General features: G+C 40.5%; 2 protein-coding genes across 3 annotated transcripts in view; both read right to left on the bottom strand.

The window, feature by feature from the left end:
* HemK2 (HemK methyltransferase 2) overlaps positions 1 to 19,048 on the bottom strand; it is a gene marked incomplete in the record, with an annotated part of 278,137 nt that overhangs the window by 107,555 nt on the left and 151,534 nt on the right.
* LOC109031272 (uncharacterized) lies at positions 1,523 to 19,013 on the bottom strand. Of its 2 annotated transcripts, none has more exons than XM_019042713.2 (3): positions 18,733 to 19,013; positions 14,383 to 14,553; positions 1,523 to 7,848 (listed from the first exon to the last, which is right to left on the bottom strand). In XM_019042713.2, the coding sequence occupies exon 3, from the start codon at positions 7,792 to 7,794 to the stop codon at positions 5,359 to 5,361; it is 2,436 nt and encodes an 811-aa protein (XP_018898258.2). In that variant the 5' UTR covers positions 7,795 to 7,848; positions 14,383 to 14,553; positions 18,733 to 19,013; the 3' UTR covers positions 1,523 to 5,358. The 2 variants fall into 2 exon arrangements, with proteins under 2 accessions (XP_018898258.2, XP_018898259.2); XM_019042714.2 differs by having other exon boundaries at positions 18,737 to 19,013.

Below are 19,048 nucleotides of genomic sequence, written 5' to 3'. Positions count from 1 at the left end.
CATATAAATGGTGCACTGCGTTGAGTGATAACTGATAGATATGAGAGCCTTCTCGATAAAAGCGCGAGAGAGAGAGAGAAGAAGGTGTGAAAAACAAGAGGGTAAATACTTAATTATTCACTTCACACCTACAGATAAAGCAGAGTAAGCCCTCCTTCTACGATAAAAAATAACAGTTCCCTGAGGAAACTATGAAAAACGAAAATAAGAGATAAAAAAAATTTGGAGTGCTGCCCTAAAATACTCCTCCACTTGAGAAAAGAGGAGAGAGGAAAAGAAAATATTGATAAAGGAAAGAGGAAAAAGGCATGGGTGCAGCTAGAAGTTAAGAAAAAAGTTTTTGTGCAATTTGTGCCCCCCAAAAAGCGCTAAGCGGCACTTTAGCGGGCAATTTGCGTAGTTCGTAACACGACGCTTTTTCAAATTTACCGCGTCTCCGGGCAGTTCTCCTTAGTGACCGTCAGTCAAGTTAAGTGTTCAAGTCAATTTTATGAGTTTACCCTGGGAAGGATGCGCGAAAACCTAACCTAAATAAACAAACAATCTTGAAAACTCTCCTCACATGATATTTCCATTAATTCAAACAGGGCCGGATTTTCCTACTTGCCGCCCATGGGCCGCCTGTATTTTGCCGCCCCCTTCTCATTCGTTTTGAAACATTAATAAAAGCCATCAAGTGAACGTGCCAGCGGGAGAGGGGTGCATAAGACGCGTTTACTCGTGTTGAACACATTTTTTGGGAAAGCTATGTCAACACTATACTAGCGAAAGTCAAGTTTCGTAAACCAGTCTCTAATGGACAAGGCCTTCCGTTCAGAAGAAATGAACGGAAAAATTATGAGAGAGCAAACAGAAAATTTGGTTTAATGATTTTAACTTCCGCCGCCGCGCCGACCGCACCGTGTCTGGCGCAATGCGTAAAGTATTCACGCAGTCTTGTAGGCGCTATGCGTTTCACGCTGACCGCACTGTGTTTGTCGCAATGCGTAAAGTATTCATGCATTCTTGTAGGCGCTATCCGTTTCACGCTGACATATAACCGCACTGTGTTTGATGCAATGCGTGAAGTATTCGTGCAGTCTTGTAGGTGCTAATATGTGTTACATGCCGATTGCCGCGCCGAGGGCTTCTCCTCTTCATCTCAAGTCCTCGTCATCATGTCTCCCTAAGTCGCGCCGTTCCAGGCCAAATTGTGTGTTTGGTTTCTCTCTTAACTCCTCTAATTAAAGGTGCTGTCTCTTGTATCACTCGACAAAAGTAGAACTGTACTCTCCAGAAATGAGACATTTGGTAGCCTTTTCTCGTTTGTAATTTTTTTTTTCCTAAATCCGATTTTTTTTTTTTATACCTACATTTAAAAAATTTGCAAAATTTGCCGCCCCCTAGATTTGCCGCCATGGGCCGCGGCCCATGTGGCCACCCCCTTAATCCGGCCCTGAATTCAAAGCTTTGTTTTTCAGAACGAAGAAAAAAGGAAACAAACGCTTGGAAAGGGTTGAAATCGAACTCTAGGGAAAGTTAGCGAAATGCGAAATTGTTTGTTCATTCAGGTTAGAATTTTTACTGTTCTGTCTGTGCAAACCTGGTCGGAGACTCGGAAAAACTGCCCTCGGACGCAGGAAACTTGAGAGAGCGTGTTTTAAATTCCGTAGATTGCGCGCTAAGGAATAGATTCCAGACTGGATAGATATGTCTATCGTAAATTATCGAGAGATATTACCCATTGAAAGTCTATTTACTTGGCTGTGTATCTTGCGTGCAACAACCTCATTGCAGGCACTCTATAATTTTTCTATACGTCGCAGGCAGTCAGCAATCGCCGGCAATTTGCAAGCTGCAAGCTTGTCAATTCGTCAAATTGCAATTACTATGACATCGATATAGTAAGAGTTTCTTTAGCGAAGAAATTCAAGGGACGACCTCAGCTTGGAACGCCTTCAAATCCAGCGATACCCTCCGCTTTTCCGCGGAGTTAGTTTAGTTGCTTAACCAAACCAAACCCCACGCAGATTATTGATTATATTTCACGAGCTCGCGAGTGTGCTAGCTGGTACCGTGCATTCAAGAGGAAGGGTATAAAGTATGTTTGAATTCAAAGCATAATAATCACTACTTCCTATCTCGTTTTTTCACTTTAAATTTTGTTTAATTTGTTGATTCAACACGAATAGATTGCAAATTGCCGACGATTGCTAATTGCCTGCGACATGTACAACCTCAGTTGGCTTGTGTACGAGGGTCTCTTCTAAGAGGGTCAACCAACTAAAACAATACGAATATTCCTAATTCTTCACCTACACTGAAAGCGATTTAAGTCTAAAAGCTAATCTTGCAGAAAAACAGGAGGATAGGGGTACATAAAAAAATAGAACACCTCTCATATGGTTAAAATAAAATGATTTATTTATAAAATCCACTGAATCACCACGGTTTTATCACCAAGATAAATAAATGACACCACAGTTTAGGTTTAAAATTATTCTGAGATTTCTTTACTCCAACTTTAGAGGAGCGTCATATTTGTGTAAAAACCTCTTCATCATTTATAAAAAATGTTAACAAGAAAAAAAATCGAATAGTTAAGAGTTAAATAGTTAAAAAAGTTAAAAGATAAATAGTTTAAAATTGTAATGCTGGCCGAAACCTGGACGAAGAACTTCAGATAAGGACTTGATAATATATTCTTCTAAAAAATAATACATTGGAGAAAAAAGACCTTTAATGCCGATTTTGGCGATCCAGAAGGGCTAAAATACCGCAAAAAGAAATACGAGTATACAGGCACCAAAGGTATACTAACTTCCATTCCTGAAAAGCCTAACTCTAAAAGTGAAATCTATTATGAAATGGCTCCAGTATTGTCATACCCTTGAGTTTGTTCGACTTGTAATGACGAACAGAAATAGATTAGTTTCTAATAGCTATTCAGCACAGAAAAATACTATACTTAGTGGCCTGTAATAAATATGAAGACTCGATCAAACATAAAATAAGAAAAAACATGAAATAAGATAAAATTAAGAAAAGGAACCAATCTCAATAAATATGAAGACTCGATCAAACGTAAAGTAAGAAAAAACATGAAATAAGATAAAAATATGAAAAGGAGCGAAACTCTATTTTAATACTACTGATTAGTTACTAGCTGTTCCAGTTCAATCTAATATGTATGCACAGAATGCAGAAGATTTTTCTGAGTAATCAGTGTAACCATACACACTTGCAACTGTACAACTTTTTCATTGCTGAGTTTGTTCTTGACAGGAATACCTTAGTCAACTAGAACTAAAAATTGAGTGATTTACACCAAAGCATAAAGAGGAGTTCAACAAACATTTTCAGACAAAGAAAGTTCAAAAATATCCGACCAAACTGGCATTTATAGCAGTTTAAAGTTTACCGATGAAAAAAAAAAAAAAAACGTGGCTTTGCGAAAGCCATTTTAACTTTTAATCGTCAATGTTCGAGGCACAAAATTACTGGATACTAACATTACTATTAATGTATTACTAACATTACATCCTTAATCGTAGAAAGTAATACATCAACGTCAATATCCCATGGGGTACATAGAGTCGCAATGTAAATGGAAAAGCTGGCGCGGCGCCACTTACAAGCATTTTTCTGGCCCCGAGTTCCGAGACTCCTGTGTCACGTCGGGTCACTTTTTCGATACATAATCGATTATTTTCGAAACCCAGGGACCAGGTCATCTGATGTAAACAAAGATGATAGGAATTGCCACGTATTCAACATCGCCATTTTGGATCGAAAAAGTGACCAAAGCTCGGCGCACACCGGGCTCGGCACTCGTCGACCAGGACACGGCGCCAGCTCTCCCATTCACATTACGACTCTATGTACTCTATGTGATATCCACAACACGATATGAAAGGAAAAAAAAATTAAAACAAAAGAATAAAAAATAAAGATAAAAACTACGAGTTGACAATGAATATTAAACAAAAACATAAAAAAGAAAGATAAAAAATTACCCGTTCACAATGAATAAATATATGAAATTGTAACAATATAAATTTAGCGTACTAGAGATTAAGAAAGAGAACACTTTCTGGCATTTAAACTAAAATAATTAACACTAAAAAGGATGGCAAAAAGTTATTAGCTGCCCACCTGACTTACCGGAAAAAAAGTGCAAAGGATCACAACAGAAAACAAACGGTGATATGATTTAGGCTAAATACGAACTGATGGGATTCAGCAAGAAAATTAGCCTTAATGAAGTTAAATGTATAAAGAATGTCGGTATCACCTTATCTGCCATGCTAAGGAAGAACGTCGTATGAACATTCGAGAGTTGCCAAGTTTCCTTCGATAAAATGTTTATTTTTGAGGAAAGTTATTAATATTTTTCCTTGAGATGTTCAGGAGCTTTAGACGAAATTGCGAACAAAGTTTGTTGAAAAATTGGAAGGAACATATTCAAAAGTTCATCTGGAAATTCGTATTTTATCAAAGGTAATTTGGCAACACCTGAAGATTCATACTGCGTTTTTCCTTAGCAAGCCAGTTATGCGAGAAGAATGGTCGCAGTCGAATCAACTGCGATAAATCTTCAATAGGTATTCCTCCATCTATCGACTAAAAATTTCTCTATTCCCAAAAGAGGGAGATCGGGGATTTGAAGTGCTCATTAAATGTTTAAATAGATGGTTCTGAATTTCCGGATCTAGTTGTCACCCTCTCAGTTCCTTTCATGGATTATTTCGCAATTTCCAATTGCCTCAATTGACTACTGAGTATCTGATTCCAAAGATTGTACGAAGCTGTCTCAGGAAGCCTCTGGGACCGTTTTGTTGCCGGAGTTCAGTGCCTCCCTTTCCAGGAAAATTCTGAAACGCATCTCATTTGAGCTTTAACGATGGGGTACATTTGATTTCTTAAAAAATCACCAAAACACGATGAGAACTTTTGCGTGATAAAACTTGTTCAAAAAAACTGCATGGTGTAGTCCCCCAAAACGGTTGGACGGTGCAGTTTTTGGAAAAAAAAAAAAACTACTTAACAATCCACTAAAGAACTTGAAAGGGCGTCAGCTGAATTCGCGATAAAAGAGGAATCTGAGAAAAGCCTGTGTCACACTATCTATATCAAGGTCCGGTGTTATGATTGGCTTATTCAATGACTTGGACCAATCACAGCACTCTTGACCTTGAAATTTTGAGGGAGTATTTCGAAAGTGTGACACAGGCTTTAATCCAGAGTTATCGAATGTCACGCATCCTGGTGAACCTGAGTAATCCAAAATAGGCGAAGTATCCAAAATAGGCGTAAATGCACTCTCACCTGTAGCCTAAAAGAAAACTATAAATACATTTATTTCCGATATAAAAGTCTTCACTTTTTATGAAGATTTAAATGTAGCTTCAATGCATGGTTACTCCGAAATGAAGCCAGACACTTGGGACATTTAAACTTGGAGCCACCACTATGCACTTGAATATGAGTCTTTAATAGGGGCTTTCTTGAAAATGTTGCTGAACAATGGGCACACTCGTATGGTCTCTCAGTTGAATGGTGCGACACAACATGTGATTTTAGGTTTTCAAGTTGTGTAAAACTTGCATCACAGTGCTTGCATTTATACGGTCGCTCACCTGTATGTAAACGAAGGTGGATTTTCAAAGAAGATCCATATTTGTAGGTTGCCGGACAGAGCTTACACTTGAAGTTCCGTTTCTCTGAATGCGCGAGGGCTATGTGCGTTCGTAACGACATTTTCAATGCAAACACACGCTGGCAATGGTCGCACTGGAACTTCTTGGAGTGCTGCAAGAAGTGCCTCTTGATGTGGCCCCTTAAATGGTACTTACTCTTGAAGCTGGCTGGACAGTGCTTGCATTTATGAGGTTTCTCAGTCAAGTGACTAGTCAAATGGACTGTAAGTTGTGACTTCTGTTTGAAGTTTTTCCCGCACTGGTCACATATGAAGGGTTTTTCGTTTGTGTGATCAAGCAAATGATGCCTTACGGCTAATTTGGTTTTGAATTTGGCAGGACAATGAGCGCATGAGTATTTCCTCTCTGTGCTGTGTGTTATCATGTGTTTCGTAAGCTCGGGTCTTCTTTTGAACGCATAGGAACACAACTCACACTTGAAAGGACGTTCATCAGTGTGGTGGACCTTCATATGGGAATGGAGGCTCGAGTTGTATCGAAACGAGGCATCGCATAAATTGCAATGGAACGCCTTATCTGAGGAATGGATTCTCATGTGGCTCCCTAAGGAGTCAGAACGACTAAATGCGGATGGACACAACTTGCACTTGTATCTTTTTTCAGTATCGTGTCTTGACAACTTGTGCTGATACAGCGTAGCAGCTTGTATGAATTTCGCATCGCAGATATCACACTCATAAGGTCGTTCTCCAGTGTGTCGCCGCACATGGTTTTTTAAATGAGGCCTAGCCTTAAACGAAGCCGGACAAAACTGACACTGATAAGATCTAATACTTAGATGTGTTTTGGAGTGAGCTTCCAAAGCGACTTGCGTTCGAAATGGTTTAGAGCACACTTTACATCTGAATATCTCGCCGGTGTGAAATAATAGTTTGTGACTCTTCAGTTGGTATTTCTCTTTGAATGTCTTGGGGCACACATCACAACTGAATGGCCGTTCTCCGGAGTGGACGGTTGCGAGATGTCTTCTCAAATTACCAGCTTGTCGAAATTTAGCGTGACACTTCTCACACTCATTCTCTCGATTACTATGAGATTCCGCCAGATGCTTCATCATGGAGTCATGCGACGCAAAAGTAACATGACATATTGAACACTCAAACTTTACCTTTGAACTAGAGGACTGTTCTTTTGAGTGAGCAGCGAGTGGTTTCAATTTCAGTTTGACCCGCTTGGGTGCGGAGATAGTACATTCCGGGGGTTCGAATGGCTTACCACACTTCTGGCTCCTGAAATGAATCCTTAAATCAGTCTTTCTACGGAAGCGATCCGAACACGTGGCACATTGAAAACGTTTTACGGAAGTATTCCTACTTTTTAGTCTACTTGAAAACACACTAGTGGAGGGCTCCACGCGCGTTGCTGCTTCGGATTCTGGCGTAACTTTGAATTCGCCTTTACAATATAAACACACACACGGGCCATTATTGATGTGTCCTTTGCCAAGTTTCCTCAATTTATCGGAAAATAGGTCCGTCAAATGCACACGAACGGAGCGTGATTTTACATTACTGATTGTTTCCGGATCGCTTTGACGCTCCGCTGATTTACTTCCTCCGGGTTTGGCGAGTTCGTTCGCTGCAAAACTACGACCATTCCGATGGCCATCCTCGACATCCTCAGTCCCTGAGCTATTTCCACGCCTCTCTTCTTCAGGAAATTCCTCACTAATTTCAGCAGAGTAATTGTCCTCTGCAGTTTCCAATTCAGTTCCTGGGCTAGTTTCATCCCTCTCTTCTTCAGGAAATTCCTCCTTAATTCCTCGAGAGTAAGTCTGAGGAACGAGTAACAGACATGGATTTTTATCCTCCTCCTTTACTTGAGGTACTAAACTGAAAATAACATTTTCTTCTTTGCAGCAGGAGACACTTGGTGAGCTGGAGTTCAATTCGGGACGGTATGAAAATTCATTTCTTGGGTTGGAGCCTTCTTCACGAGGGTCTGACCAGTTCGACTCGCTATGGACCACCGGATTCGTGGATTTTAAATTGGCTGCACCATCACTTATTACAATCCGTCCCTCCCCTTCATCTAGCTCAGGCTCGATTTTGATTCTTTCGAGAAGAATTATCGGGCACTTGGCAAGGTTGTTCATCGCATTGAATTGACTCGGACTAGGACAGCAGAAGGCTGGTTTCGAATTAAGTTTCTACGAAAGAAAAGAACGAAAAAAACGCACTTACAAAAAAGAGGTGACTGTGCAAAAAAATATTGCAGAATGGACCACTAGACAGGGTACGAATTTAAGCATTCTAATACATGTTTCTTAACCAAAATTTCATGTAGAACACAATTCTTACATCGAAAATTACCGAAATCATTTCAGGTCCAAGATATTAACGTTTTTATTTTACATTGGTTATGGGAAAGTTGAATTGTCTGCTCACAAGAAACTCAGTACTCTACGTGAGTTCTATCGCGTGCTACAACAGTTTCCGCAGGCCTCTCAATCCAGCACTGTTCATTTCCCACTCTGTGTTGCTCAAACTATAAACAACTTGCTATAGCTGAGCCAAAGCATCAAGACTGAGGTTGCCAGATTTTTATATCGCTGAGACGTTCATGATAACGTTTAGCGCGCGATGTGAATCACGTAGAGCATTGAGTTTTCATGAGCGAGTGGTTTCAATTCACGCATCCAGAATCATTAAATATCTTCGTAAGGAGTTAATTTCGGTAATTTTCGTTGTGCGTATCAAGTTTTACGTTAAATTTTGGTTGAGAATCATGTATCAGAATGCTGATATTCGTACCTTGTCTAGTGGTCCATTGAACAAATTATTAAATCGCTAACGGTAGTAACAACTCATTAAACGTTTCGGCTCAGGGTTCTTCGTACTAATTGTGACATAGCTGGGATATCGAACAATTTGAAGAGTTTGGAGGATCCATATTTCAAGTGTATGGGTGTAAATAAATAAGAAAAGAGCCACACAAAAATTTGACCCGAATAAATTGAAAATCCCGCTTGAAGTATGTCTGATAATCAATTTTTTTTCTCTTAAGTCCTGGGACTCCTGGGAGTTGGTTCAGCAATGACGGCGGGAGGATCGCACATGCTTCGGTGCCGTGCGCTACCGTGCTAATAAGAACGCCGTGTGAACATCCGAGAGTTGCCATATTTCCGTCGATAAATTGTTTATTTTTGAGAAAAGTTGTGAATATTATGCCTTGGAATTTTCAGGCACTTTACATCAAATTACAAACAAAATTATCTGATAAATTGGCAGAAAAAAATTCAAAATTTTTCCTGAAAATCGGTGATTTGCGAGAGGAAATTTGGCAACGCCTGAAGGCTCATACGGCGTTCTTGCTTAGCATGGCAGAGCGCGTGCCTCGCATCGTGCCCACTCTGAAAAAAGAACTCCGGCCGTGAGGGCCGTATTTACGGGCTGTTTGGACATACCGTCCGCATTCCGGGCGTGGCACCCGGAGCAATCGAAACTACGGCTCCAACAGGCTGATTATTGAATCGATAGACAAAGCAATAGACAAAGAAGACAAAAAGGATTTAGAGGGATCCTATTGGTAGAAGCGGGTGCTTGCAATGGACAAAGGAGGTAGGTAATAGACTAACTAACGGCAACGCACTAGAGACCCGACAGTTAGTCTCATTTTCCCCCTTAGTCTAAGAACCACCCATTTCAACCAATAGGATTGCTTTATACCCCCTAAGTCTTCTTTGTCTATAGCTTTGTCTATCAATTTCAACAATCGGCCCGCAGCACCCGGTACTTTCGACCTCTGAGCCCAGAACGGATGGTGTGTCGATATGGCCCGTAACTTTTTTCAGTGCATGGCCAATGGCCATAATGGTGTTCGATGCCTATAAGATTTTGTGGGAGGCGAAACTTAGAGTACTCAGAGATGGAAAATTTCCATGAAATTTTTTGTAACTTTGGGAGATGCACTCGAGAGGCCAAGAAACGCCAAGGAAAAGTGAGTCTCGATTTTGGTATTTTTCACTCCAAGCCTAAAACATTCACGCGTTGCAAATGTTTTCGTTTGGTTTTGAGCTTGGGTTGGGGTTTTTATCTCTAAGCTCTTCTTCGTGTAAAGCACCTTAGTAGGGTAGCATATCACTGCCGCACCAACAAGAAGACCATATGAAACGCTTCGAGGCTTCCGAAGATTTAACTAATGATTTCGAAAATATAATCAATGAATTTAAAATGTTGTGAAATTCAACCCCCCCCCCCCCCCCCAGAAAAGGGGTTAAAACCTGGAGAACAAACATTTAAACCACGCCGATGGTGAGTCTAACCTCGGTGAGCATTTAAACCAAAAAATCTCAAAATTGAAAAAAAATGGACATTAGCGGTTTTCGCGCAAGCAGATTTAATTTGAGTAAAAAAATCACATAATTTGTGCTGTTTTTGCCGCCTTTCCGGCAGCAGGATACGTGCGGTGGCGCCGTGGCTTCGTTTTCTCTTTAAATTCCGCCCCTTGAAACTTCCCGCACTGGGCCAAGGCCCCCTGGTAAAGATTGGCAGTAGAATCTGTGTTCCAAAATACCATAGACCTACAGCCGGCTGTAAGATTTCCAATAGCTTCTATAGCCGGCAACACAATTTCTTATAGCCTTTTATAGCCGATGGCGATTAAGCAACTCACAGCCAGGCGATAAAGTGTATGCTAAACGTCACTAATTACGGATGCTAGGACTTAGTGAGTTTTTGGACCACTGCTTTCTTTTTGGGCTGTAGTATCTTGATTTATTTTGAGAGGAAAGCCCCGTACTTTGGAAGGATGCCTGTCATCCCTAATATGTTGGAGCGCTTTCAATTTTGTACGATACTGTGCAATACCTCTGGTGTGAAATAGTTGCTTCAAGCGCCGTGGTACGCTGCGGCGCGGCGGGCGGGCAGCCAGCGCGAAACGCGCATTGGCGCCTACAAACCTAACAGGGATACTTTACGCATTGCGTGATGCGTGAAGTATCCCTGTTAGGTTTGTAGGCGCCAGTGCGCCGCCGCGCAATGCGCGAAGTATCCCTGTTAGGTTTGTAGGCGCCAGTGCGTCGCCGCTCCGCTGTGTGTTAGGCTCTAATATTTAATCTCGTGGAGTCAGCGTTTTTCAACTCATGACTTTGAAATGTTTGCACACTCTGTATGGATTATTCTCATTTTAATTGATGAACAAGAATATCTAGTAAAGGAAAATATAATGTGCGTTTTGTAAATATAAAGGTGATTTCGTACAAACTTAAGGATTTACAAAGCACGAATTTCTACACAATTTCTTATAGCCTTTTATAGCCGATGGCGAAGAAGCAACAGCAGGCGATAAAGTGTAAAACCCGGCGATAGGAATTATAGCCCGGCTGTATAATTTGTTATCGCTTCGTGTAGCCCGGCCGTATGATTTTTTCCACTTTCTACAGCTAGCTATACATATGATTTTCTATCGTTTTCTTCAGTCGGCTATAAGAACTCCTATGGTATTTTGAAACGCAGCTCCTATCGCCAATTTTTACCAGGGCCTATAGGTGGTCTAGACCTAAATCCGGCAATGAATGGATCAAAAGCTGCAAACATTACAAATATCTCGGAGTTCGCGTAAGCAATCCAGGATGGAATGATGGGCCGAGGCATTAAAGATCGTCATCTGCAGGGAAGAAAAGTTATTGATATGTTAAATAAGATGCTTTGGGATCAGGGTGCCTCCAAAGAGAAAAAGAGATCGACTTAAAACGCCGCACTATGGTCCACAGACTGGATTTAACGGAACTTTATTCGAAAATGCACTGCACCACCATAAAAGGTGTTGGATCTTATGATTTTTGGGTCGCTGATTTCATTTTACATCTTAGTTAAACAAAATATTAACGTCCTGACCGAGAAACTTAACTTCAAATGTAATTTCTGGCGCTTTTAAGATTGAAGATTTTTTCCACCCTATTTTGACATGTATAAAAATAATAACAAAAATGTCTCTCGGTCGAGATTAGGTTATTCTTGTGTATTTTTAGGCGGTAAATCCGAATATGACCTCCGTTTTTGTCCATCACCCTTCAATTTTCGGAAAAACCGATTTTACCCGGAAAAGCTCGTTCTCCAAGGAAAATTGAATTTTCCGGGATAATGAGGGGTGATAGGAAAAATCTAAGGCCATATTCGGGTTTAGAAAGTTAGAATGCATAAGAATCGATGTATCGCACATCGAAATCATTTTTAAAATGTATTTTTAACACACTTAGAGTCCGGAAAAGGTTTTACCCAAAAGGCTCGGGAAAATCAGCATTACCGGAGAACTGGAGGGTGATAAAAAAAAAACCTAGGTCATATTCGGATTTAGCAGCTTAATATACATAACAGAATCTCTTTACCGCGGGTCCAGTATAATTTATCAACATGAATTGCAATTATGGCAAAAATACGTCAAATTTGCTCATTTTCCCGGGAAAAAGTCGCTTTTTCGGAAAAATGAGAGGTTATAAGAAAAAACCAAGGTCATTTTCGGACTCAGTAGATCAAAATATATCGGAATACTTTCATTTCGTACCGATAAAAAATTTAACAGTCGCAAAAACGCCAAAAATGCATGGAATATTCCACATTTTGATGCACGGAGGTGCACTCGGAAAAAAATTCATTTCGACCATTAGGCGACAAAAGGCGACATTTAAATTGGCCTCATTTTAAACTTAAGGATATGTAGAACAAGATTTTTCAATCCGCAAAGCATTAACTAGAATTTAAAAAAAAAGTTGGAGCTTTCTAAAAATTACGAATTTCACTGATTTCTATCATTTTTTGGCGTATGTTTGCAGCGTTAAAAAGCATACAAATTTCAGTTCAAAATTTATGAAACTGGGTGAAAAGGAAGTCACTTGCCACTAGGTGGAACCATGTTGCCCAAAAATTTACATAGATGATGCGTAACTCGGTAAAATAAACACCTTGTAACGCACCACCGAATGCGGCCCACAATCAGCTAATGAAGACCTGTCGCGCGCTCTGTTGTTAGGGTCCGTCACAATCTTATAAATCATTATTATTCGATGAAAACTTAGGTGACGATCCATGGGAGTATGTATGATAAAACTGTAGTGCCAAACTTTAATTTTTTCCACCTTCAAAATTTGACTAAAGTTCCGTTAAATAGGGTCTGTGGACCATAGTGCGCCGTATAGCTATAAACAAAAGCATCCCGACTATTGGCAGTAAGTGAAGTATGGCCAATGGAAGACCGCACCCATAAGATTGTAAGGACAACTAAAACGGATTTTTGGTCAGAGGCGGATCCAGCAATTTGGCGACACCAGATTTCCTCCAATTAAACAGGGTGTCTGGTTTCTTTTTTCATTTTGGGAAATCCTAATTTTTCCTGATTTTTGACTGCTAAATCCTGATTTTTTGCGGAGAAAAATTAAAATTTCTGCACGAGCGCAAGCGAAAGCATAAAAAATCCGATCGGACAGCCAAATTTTTTCAAATCCTAATTTTACGACCGATTTTTCCTCAAATCCTGATGAAATCGGGATTAAACCCTGATTGACCTCAAATCCTGATAGAATCGGGAAAATCTTGATGCTAGACACCCTGTTAAACCTATGCTAAATGGTCGATTCTTGTCGGAGCGCCTGGCCCCTCCAAGAATCGATACATTTCCATAGGTTTAAATGGAGAAAAACAGTGTTGCCGATTTGCTGGATCCGCCAGTGTTTCTGGCGAAAATCAGTCGGAATCCCGTGATACGAAAGAACGCCGCGCAGGACATCGTACATAAATCATGACCAAACAGCTTGTCGGGTTCAGTCATGTTCAACGAATGGCGGATGACAGGTAATAAACCAAGTTCCTCCAGGAGGGAAAACGAAGGGGTAGCCCAACAAAATCATGAATGAGAGTCATTCAAAATAAAATTCCAAGGTGCGATTTACCAAACGACTTCTGATTCGATTGACAAGGAAGGCGATTATGTGTTGCACAGCGCCCGGTCGTCATCAAGGGTGGTCGTTGGAAGCAGGGGTGGAAATCTTTCTCGACCGCACGGACAAATTGCGGAGGCTAAGATTGTTTTGTATGGTTTGGTTATGGCGGTTTTCAGGTTGAATCAGCGCGTTGCGTTGACCTGCTTTTAGCGAAAACCTTGCACGTTCCAAAGATTTGGCAAAATTTTGATCAGCGCATTGTGCTGAACTGCTGACCTTTTTGCGAAACTGTTGCGCGTTGCAGAAAATTGCAGAGACTTCGAACACTTTGCACCCCTGAGTAGAGGTCAATAGACCATGAGACAAGATAATGCCAGACACCTTTGCTTGTCCAAAAAAGTTTTTACATACACAGTAGAGGTTTTTTTTACCGAAAATTATATCGAAATTGGTTTGGTGATCGATTTGATTCAAGCAGACCCGAAGTATTGTATGAGCAGGAAGTGTGAATTTGCGTATGTGGATAAATGGATATTTTTTAACTTATGAGTTAAATTTGGAAACTTTCAATGCGTTCGTCGTATTCTAATGAGCAGACTTGTTTCTGATGAAAAGAGGCGAAAAGTGAGGATTTAGTTGGCAGCTTCCAAAAATAGAAATCTTATTAGAGTTATAGTGCAATGGTTAGGAGAAACTAATGTTTATACAAACTGGCGAATAACAAATGATTAAGAGGACTAATTTTCGGATGGAGGCAAAAACATTAAAACATCAGCAAAAAAAAATAAAAAAATGAATAAAACTTACATTGAGTGATGATGCCAGATATTTTTACAGATTTTCGGAAGCACATGGTCCCTTCGTTTTCTGTACTGTTGGAGTTAATGGTTTACAGAATTTAGTCCATTTCAATAGTCAGTTTCCAGTACAGGTCCTTTAAAAAGCTCACACTAATATCATACTCTCAGGAAGTTAAACCTGTGAACATAGTTCATCACTGAGTATTAAGTACATCTTCCACTTTTTACTCGCGGTGGTTTATTGCGTAAGTGGTTCAAAAAGTATTTTTACCTATGCTGTAATTTTGCCAGGTAGTACGCAACTGATTTGAAATATTGTTAAATGGAAGGAAAGCTGAAATTCTCGACATAATTTTGGTACAACGGTGCATTTTATCAAATAAAATTTGGCTGAGCTAATAATAAGTCAATGTGCATGTCGTGTATTTGTGAAAAGGGCCTGCTGCAAAAACGAGATTTTAGCCCTCATCCAACCGAATGTGCTACTTGGCGTTGTTTATTGACTACTTGATAAACACATTACATTATTTAAACACAGGGCTGTGGCGTCCTATGGGCAAGAGGAGCAGTTGCTCCAAGTGCCGACAAAATGAAGGCGCCGAGAAGACGAAAAGAATAGGCGGGAGAACACGAAAAAGAGGAGAGAAACAAGCGATGAGAGAGAAAGACACGCGGGGAAAACGGAGAAAAGAAGGAGGAAATATCGAGGGAAAAAAAGAAGAGATGGAAAACGAAAGGAAGGGGGGGGGGCATTTATTTAAGAATCCAAAGTGAGGAAATAAATGCTAGCATTTGTTTTTTATCATTACGGCTATTATGTTATACCACCTATGTAGGATGATTTTATTCTGCAAGGAGAAATGCGCCTTCAGATGTTAAAATTCCCCCTCGTGTGATACCTATAACTCCTATGAGGCACCGCGCTGTCGTGTGATATACGGCGCCTTTAAGTACCCGAAGATACCAAAATATTCTCTGCGAAACTTCAAGAAGCTGGGGTTCAAGATCAAAATCCACAGTATCACACAGTATTTATCACACAGAATGGAAATAGAGCAAGAGAAAGAATGACGCGCGTTGATGACGGCGCAGAGATACAACTATTCGTGCTTGATGGATGTCCGTGTTGTAGCAGCTAGATTGAAGGCGCGATAGCGTGATGTGTTGAACTCGTAATGACATGCTGCCGATGAGATATCACTCAGATTCTGGAGATATTTAATCAACGAAGCCTGATTACGTCTTCGGCTGAGTTGAAACTCGAATTATTATTTCCGACTTCGTCCGACCTAAATCAACCGAGAAAAAGGCCTGGTGCGGGCGTTCAGGGACACTCTGTACATCCTAAAGAGGGAATCAAATTTAGGAAGAAAAAAAATCGAGTGTCAACTCAGCCGAAGACGTAATCAGACCTCGTTGATTAAATATTCTCCTGAATCTAACAATAAGTGATATCTCATCGGCAGCATGGCATTACAAGTTCACCACCACACGCCATCGCGCCTTCAATTTTGCTGATACAACACGGACATCCATCAAGTACGAATAGTTGTATCTCGGCGCCGTCATCAACGCGCGTCCTTTCCCTTGCTCTATATCCATACTGTGTGATAAAATTACTGGATTATGCACGGGAAAAATCAAGATAGCGCTGCAAAGTAGTCAGTCTACTGGCCAGCGCGTCAATTCACATCAATGAAGGGGGGGGGGGGGGATTACAGGCAAGAGCTTATCTACCGATGTCACGGTTCGTCGTCTCCCGAACGAAAGAACGTAACTCCATTCCAAGGTTGCAAAATTGACTCAAACGTTTCAAATTTTTGCAATGAAGGACTTGCGGAATTTATATCCGAAATATTTCGGATTTTGCATGAGATCAGAGGAAAAATTATTAGAATTTTCAGTTGGAAATGCTCAAAAATTCTCCTCATGAAAATGCAATTTCCGAGGAGAAATTTGGCAACATTGAAATGTAGTTACGTTCCCTCGTGAGGAAAACGGCGAGTTGCAGCTTTCAGAAGCCCTGGAATTTTGAATTTGCATCGATTATATATTCTCAGAGATTTCGAAATATCGGGGGTGGGGATCGCTCCCAGATATTCCTCTCCCCTTTCCGCGGGTCCTGACCAGACCTTGAAAAAAACCTCGCATTCGATACTGAAATCGATAGCTGTAACGAACGCGAGGTTTTTTCCTAACACTATTCTGCTTTCATTTCTCTAAGTTTTGCCGATTTTTGGGTTTAGAATGATTCTTCAGGCTATACGCAGGGGCTACCGTCCTCTGTTTGCTAAAAATACAAAATCTACCGAGATTTTTTTACTTTAACGATGCGATTTATCGCATTCCAGTTCGACCACGTCACTTGAGATTGACGAATCAACTTAAACACTTCTTTTCCAACATTTTCAAACCCCCCACAAAATTTGGGGGCTCTGAAAGCCAACATATTATTCGAACTTCCGTATCTTTTGAACGAAATTGATATTGAGGTGTGCTTTCCACTGAAAATCGTCGGATAATGTATACTGTAAGATTAGGGAGCGTTCATAAATTACGTGACGCACTTTTCTGGCATTTTTGCCCCCCCCCCCCCCCCTTGCAGCGCTCCTCAACGCAAACGCAACCCCGGACCCCCAGGTACGTAGCGCTTGACGGAACCCTGCCCCCCCCCCTCAGATTCCAAAAATTGCAGGAAACTATTTAATTACCAGCCGTATAAAGTTTCTCTTGCCCCTTGTAACGCAGCATTAGGTAGGCTCAACACCCCCCCCCCCCACTGCCTGCGAGCGTTACGTATTTCATGAGCGCTCCCTTACTGAAAAGAATATCCCAAGACTTATCAATTGCAGTTTAGTTCATCATTTTTGTTTTTGAAAACACAATTTTTTTGAGCAAGGAAAACACAAAAATTGCAAAGTTTGATCTGGACAAAACCCAGATTATTAATTGATCGTATCTTATTTTGCGTTGAACAGGTGAAAATTTGGGAAAAGAAGCATTTAAATAGGTATGAGTAATCAATGGACAAAGTTTAAGGAACATCCGAGGCAGAGAGGTGGAGGGAAAAAAACCTGCTCGTTGGGGCATTATCTACAATGTCTGGTCATTGACAACAAAGAGTCTGGCTTTGTTTTCGATGACCAGGCAAAAACTGCCTTTGCCCGAGTCATCCCCAGACATGTGCTCATGACCCTTTTCTATAAATAATTACATTAATGAATTCCAACAAATGCATTTAGAATTGGTGCACGGTGGATACAGTTAAAATTCTTTTGATACCAGAATGCGCTATAAATTAACTAATTGCAAGCTCAGCAAACTTATTTTTCTTAAAATTGCAGTTGAACCAAATATGAAAGAGAATTTCAGCTTTCTCCTGGTATCTAAGTAAAAGAGATTCAAAATCAGTGAAAAAAACCACCAATACTACAACATGGAGAACGTACTCTAAGATTCGCCCAGAAAATTATTGTAGGGTAGTTGACTTAGAAAAGTCCATAGGAGCGCTTACAGGATCCAGAATGTGTGTAAGGGTGTAATAATCAGAGAACATTTGACAGCTACTTTTATTCAAGCGCTTCAATGCAGATAGCAATTGTATTCTGTGATCAAAATTGAGAAACGCCTTTAAAATCTCTCTGAAGGTCCATGCAAAATGAGTTTATGCACTCTTCGACTGTGACAGAGTGTGATGTTGTTTTAGCATGGAAAGTAAATGCAAGAATCAAAAAGGCAGTTCTTCTGTCCTGTCACAGTCTAAAAGTGCGTACCTAAACTTAATTGGCATATGAACTCTTGGAGCCTCATCACAACGTCAGTTTTTGATGCAGGACTGTGAATGACCTGTAAACGCTATTGGCTGAATTTAGGTGAATTTGCTTACCCTTGTCAAAGACCGTAAGACTCTCCTGAGCGGAGTTTATATAAGGGGAAACCCCATGGTTCCAACTTCAACATGCATTAAGGTATTGTGAAGACATTCAAACGTTCCTAGGAACTGTCTTTTTTCTATGCATGTTGTATCCATCTATAATCTGTGACACCCATCAAGAGATATGCACTGAAAGGGCTATCGTGTACAAAACGTAGCTATTGTTCATCTCAAGAACAATCCAACGTTCCTGTACTTGCTGTGAAATACGTGGTAAATCATACACACCGGAGAAATAACTGAATATCTGATAAGAACTGCGGATCGATTGTTGAATCGTTATCGAATGATCGTAATCAATAAATCCCTATCTTAACAACGCTTTATATCGATCAAAGTCATTCGATAGGGATTCAACAATCAAGCAGCTGGAGGGCTTGTCACGACATTAGAAAACATGAAAAACATTCAGAAACCGCTTACCTACATTTTCATTTGAGAAATAAAAGGAAGAACTGAAGACATCTGATCAGTCGCAGCCGCATCCGCACGTGGTTTCACTGATTAGTTAGCTGAAAGAAAAGTTCGGCATAACACAAGTGGAACGGTAACGTAATTGAGGACAACGTACAGCAAACGAACGGCAAGTTTAGTTTAGGAGTTTTCAACAATTATAGAAAGATAGCCATATAACCTATCTCACCCCCAAACATAACACATCACTGTCACTGACTGATTACCAGTTACCAGCTGATTACTAAAACTGATTCCTTGATGATGACGTCAGACGTAGATAATA

Source organism: Bemisia tabaci, chromosome 4 (genome assembly GCF_918797505.1).
Source record: "Bemisia tabaci chromosome 4, PGI_BMITA_v3".
NCBI classification, from domain to species: Eukaryota; Metazoa; Arthropoda; class Insecta; order Hemiptera; family Aleyrodidae; genus Bemisia; species Bemisia tabaci.
This window is presented reverse-complemented; position numbering and strand designations above follow the sequence as displayed.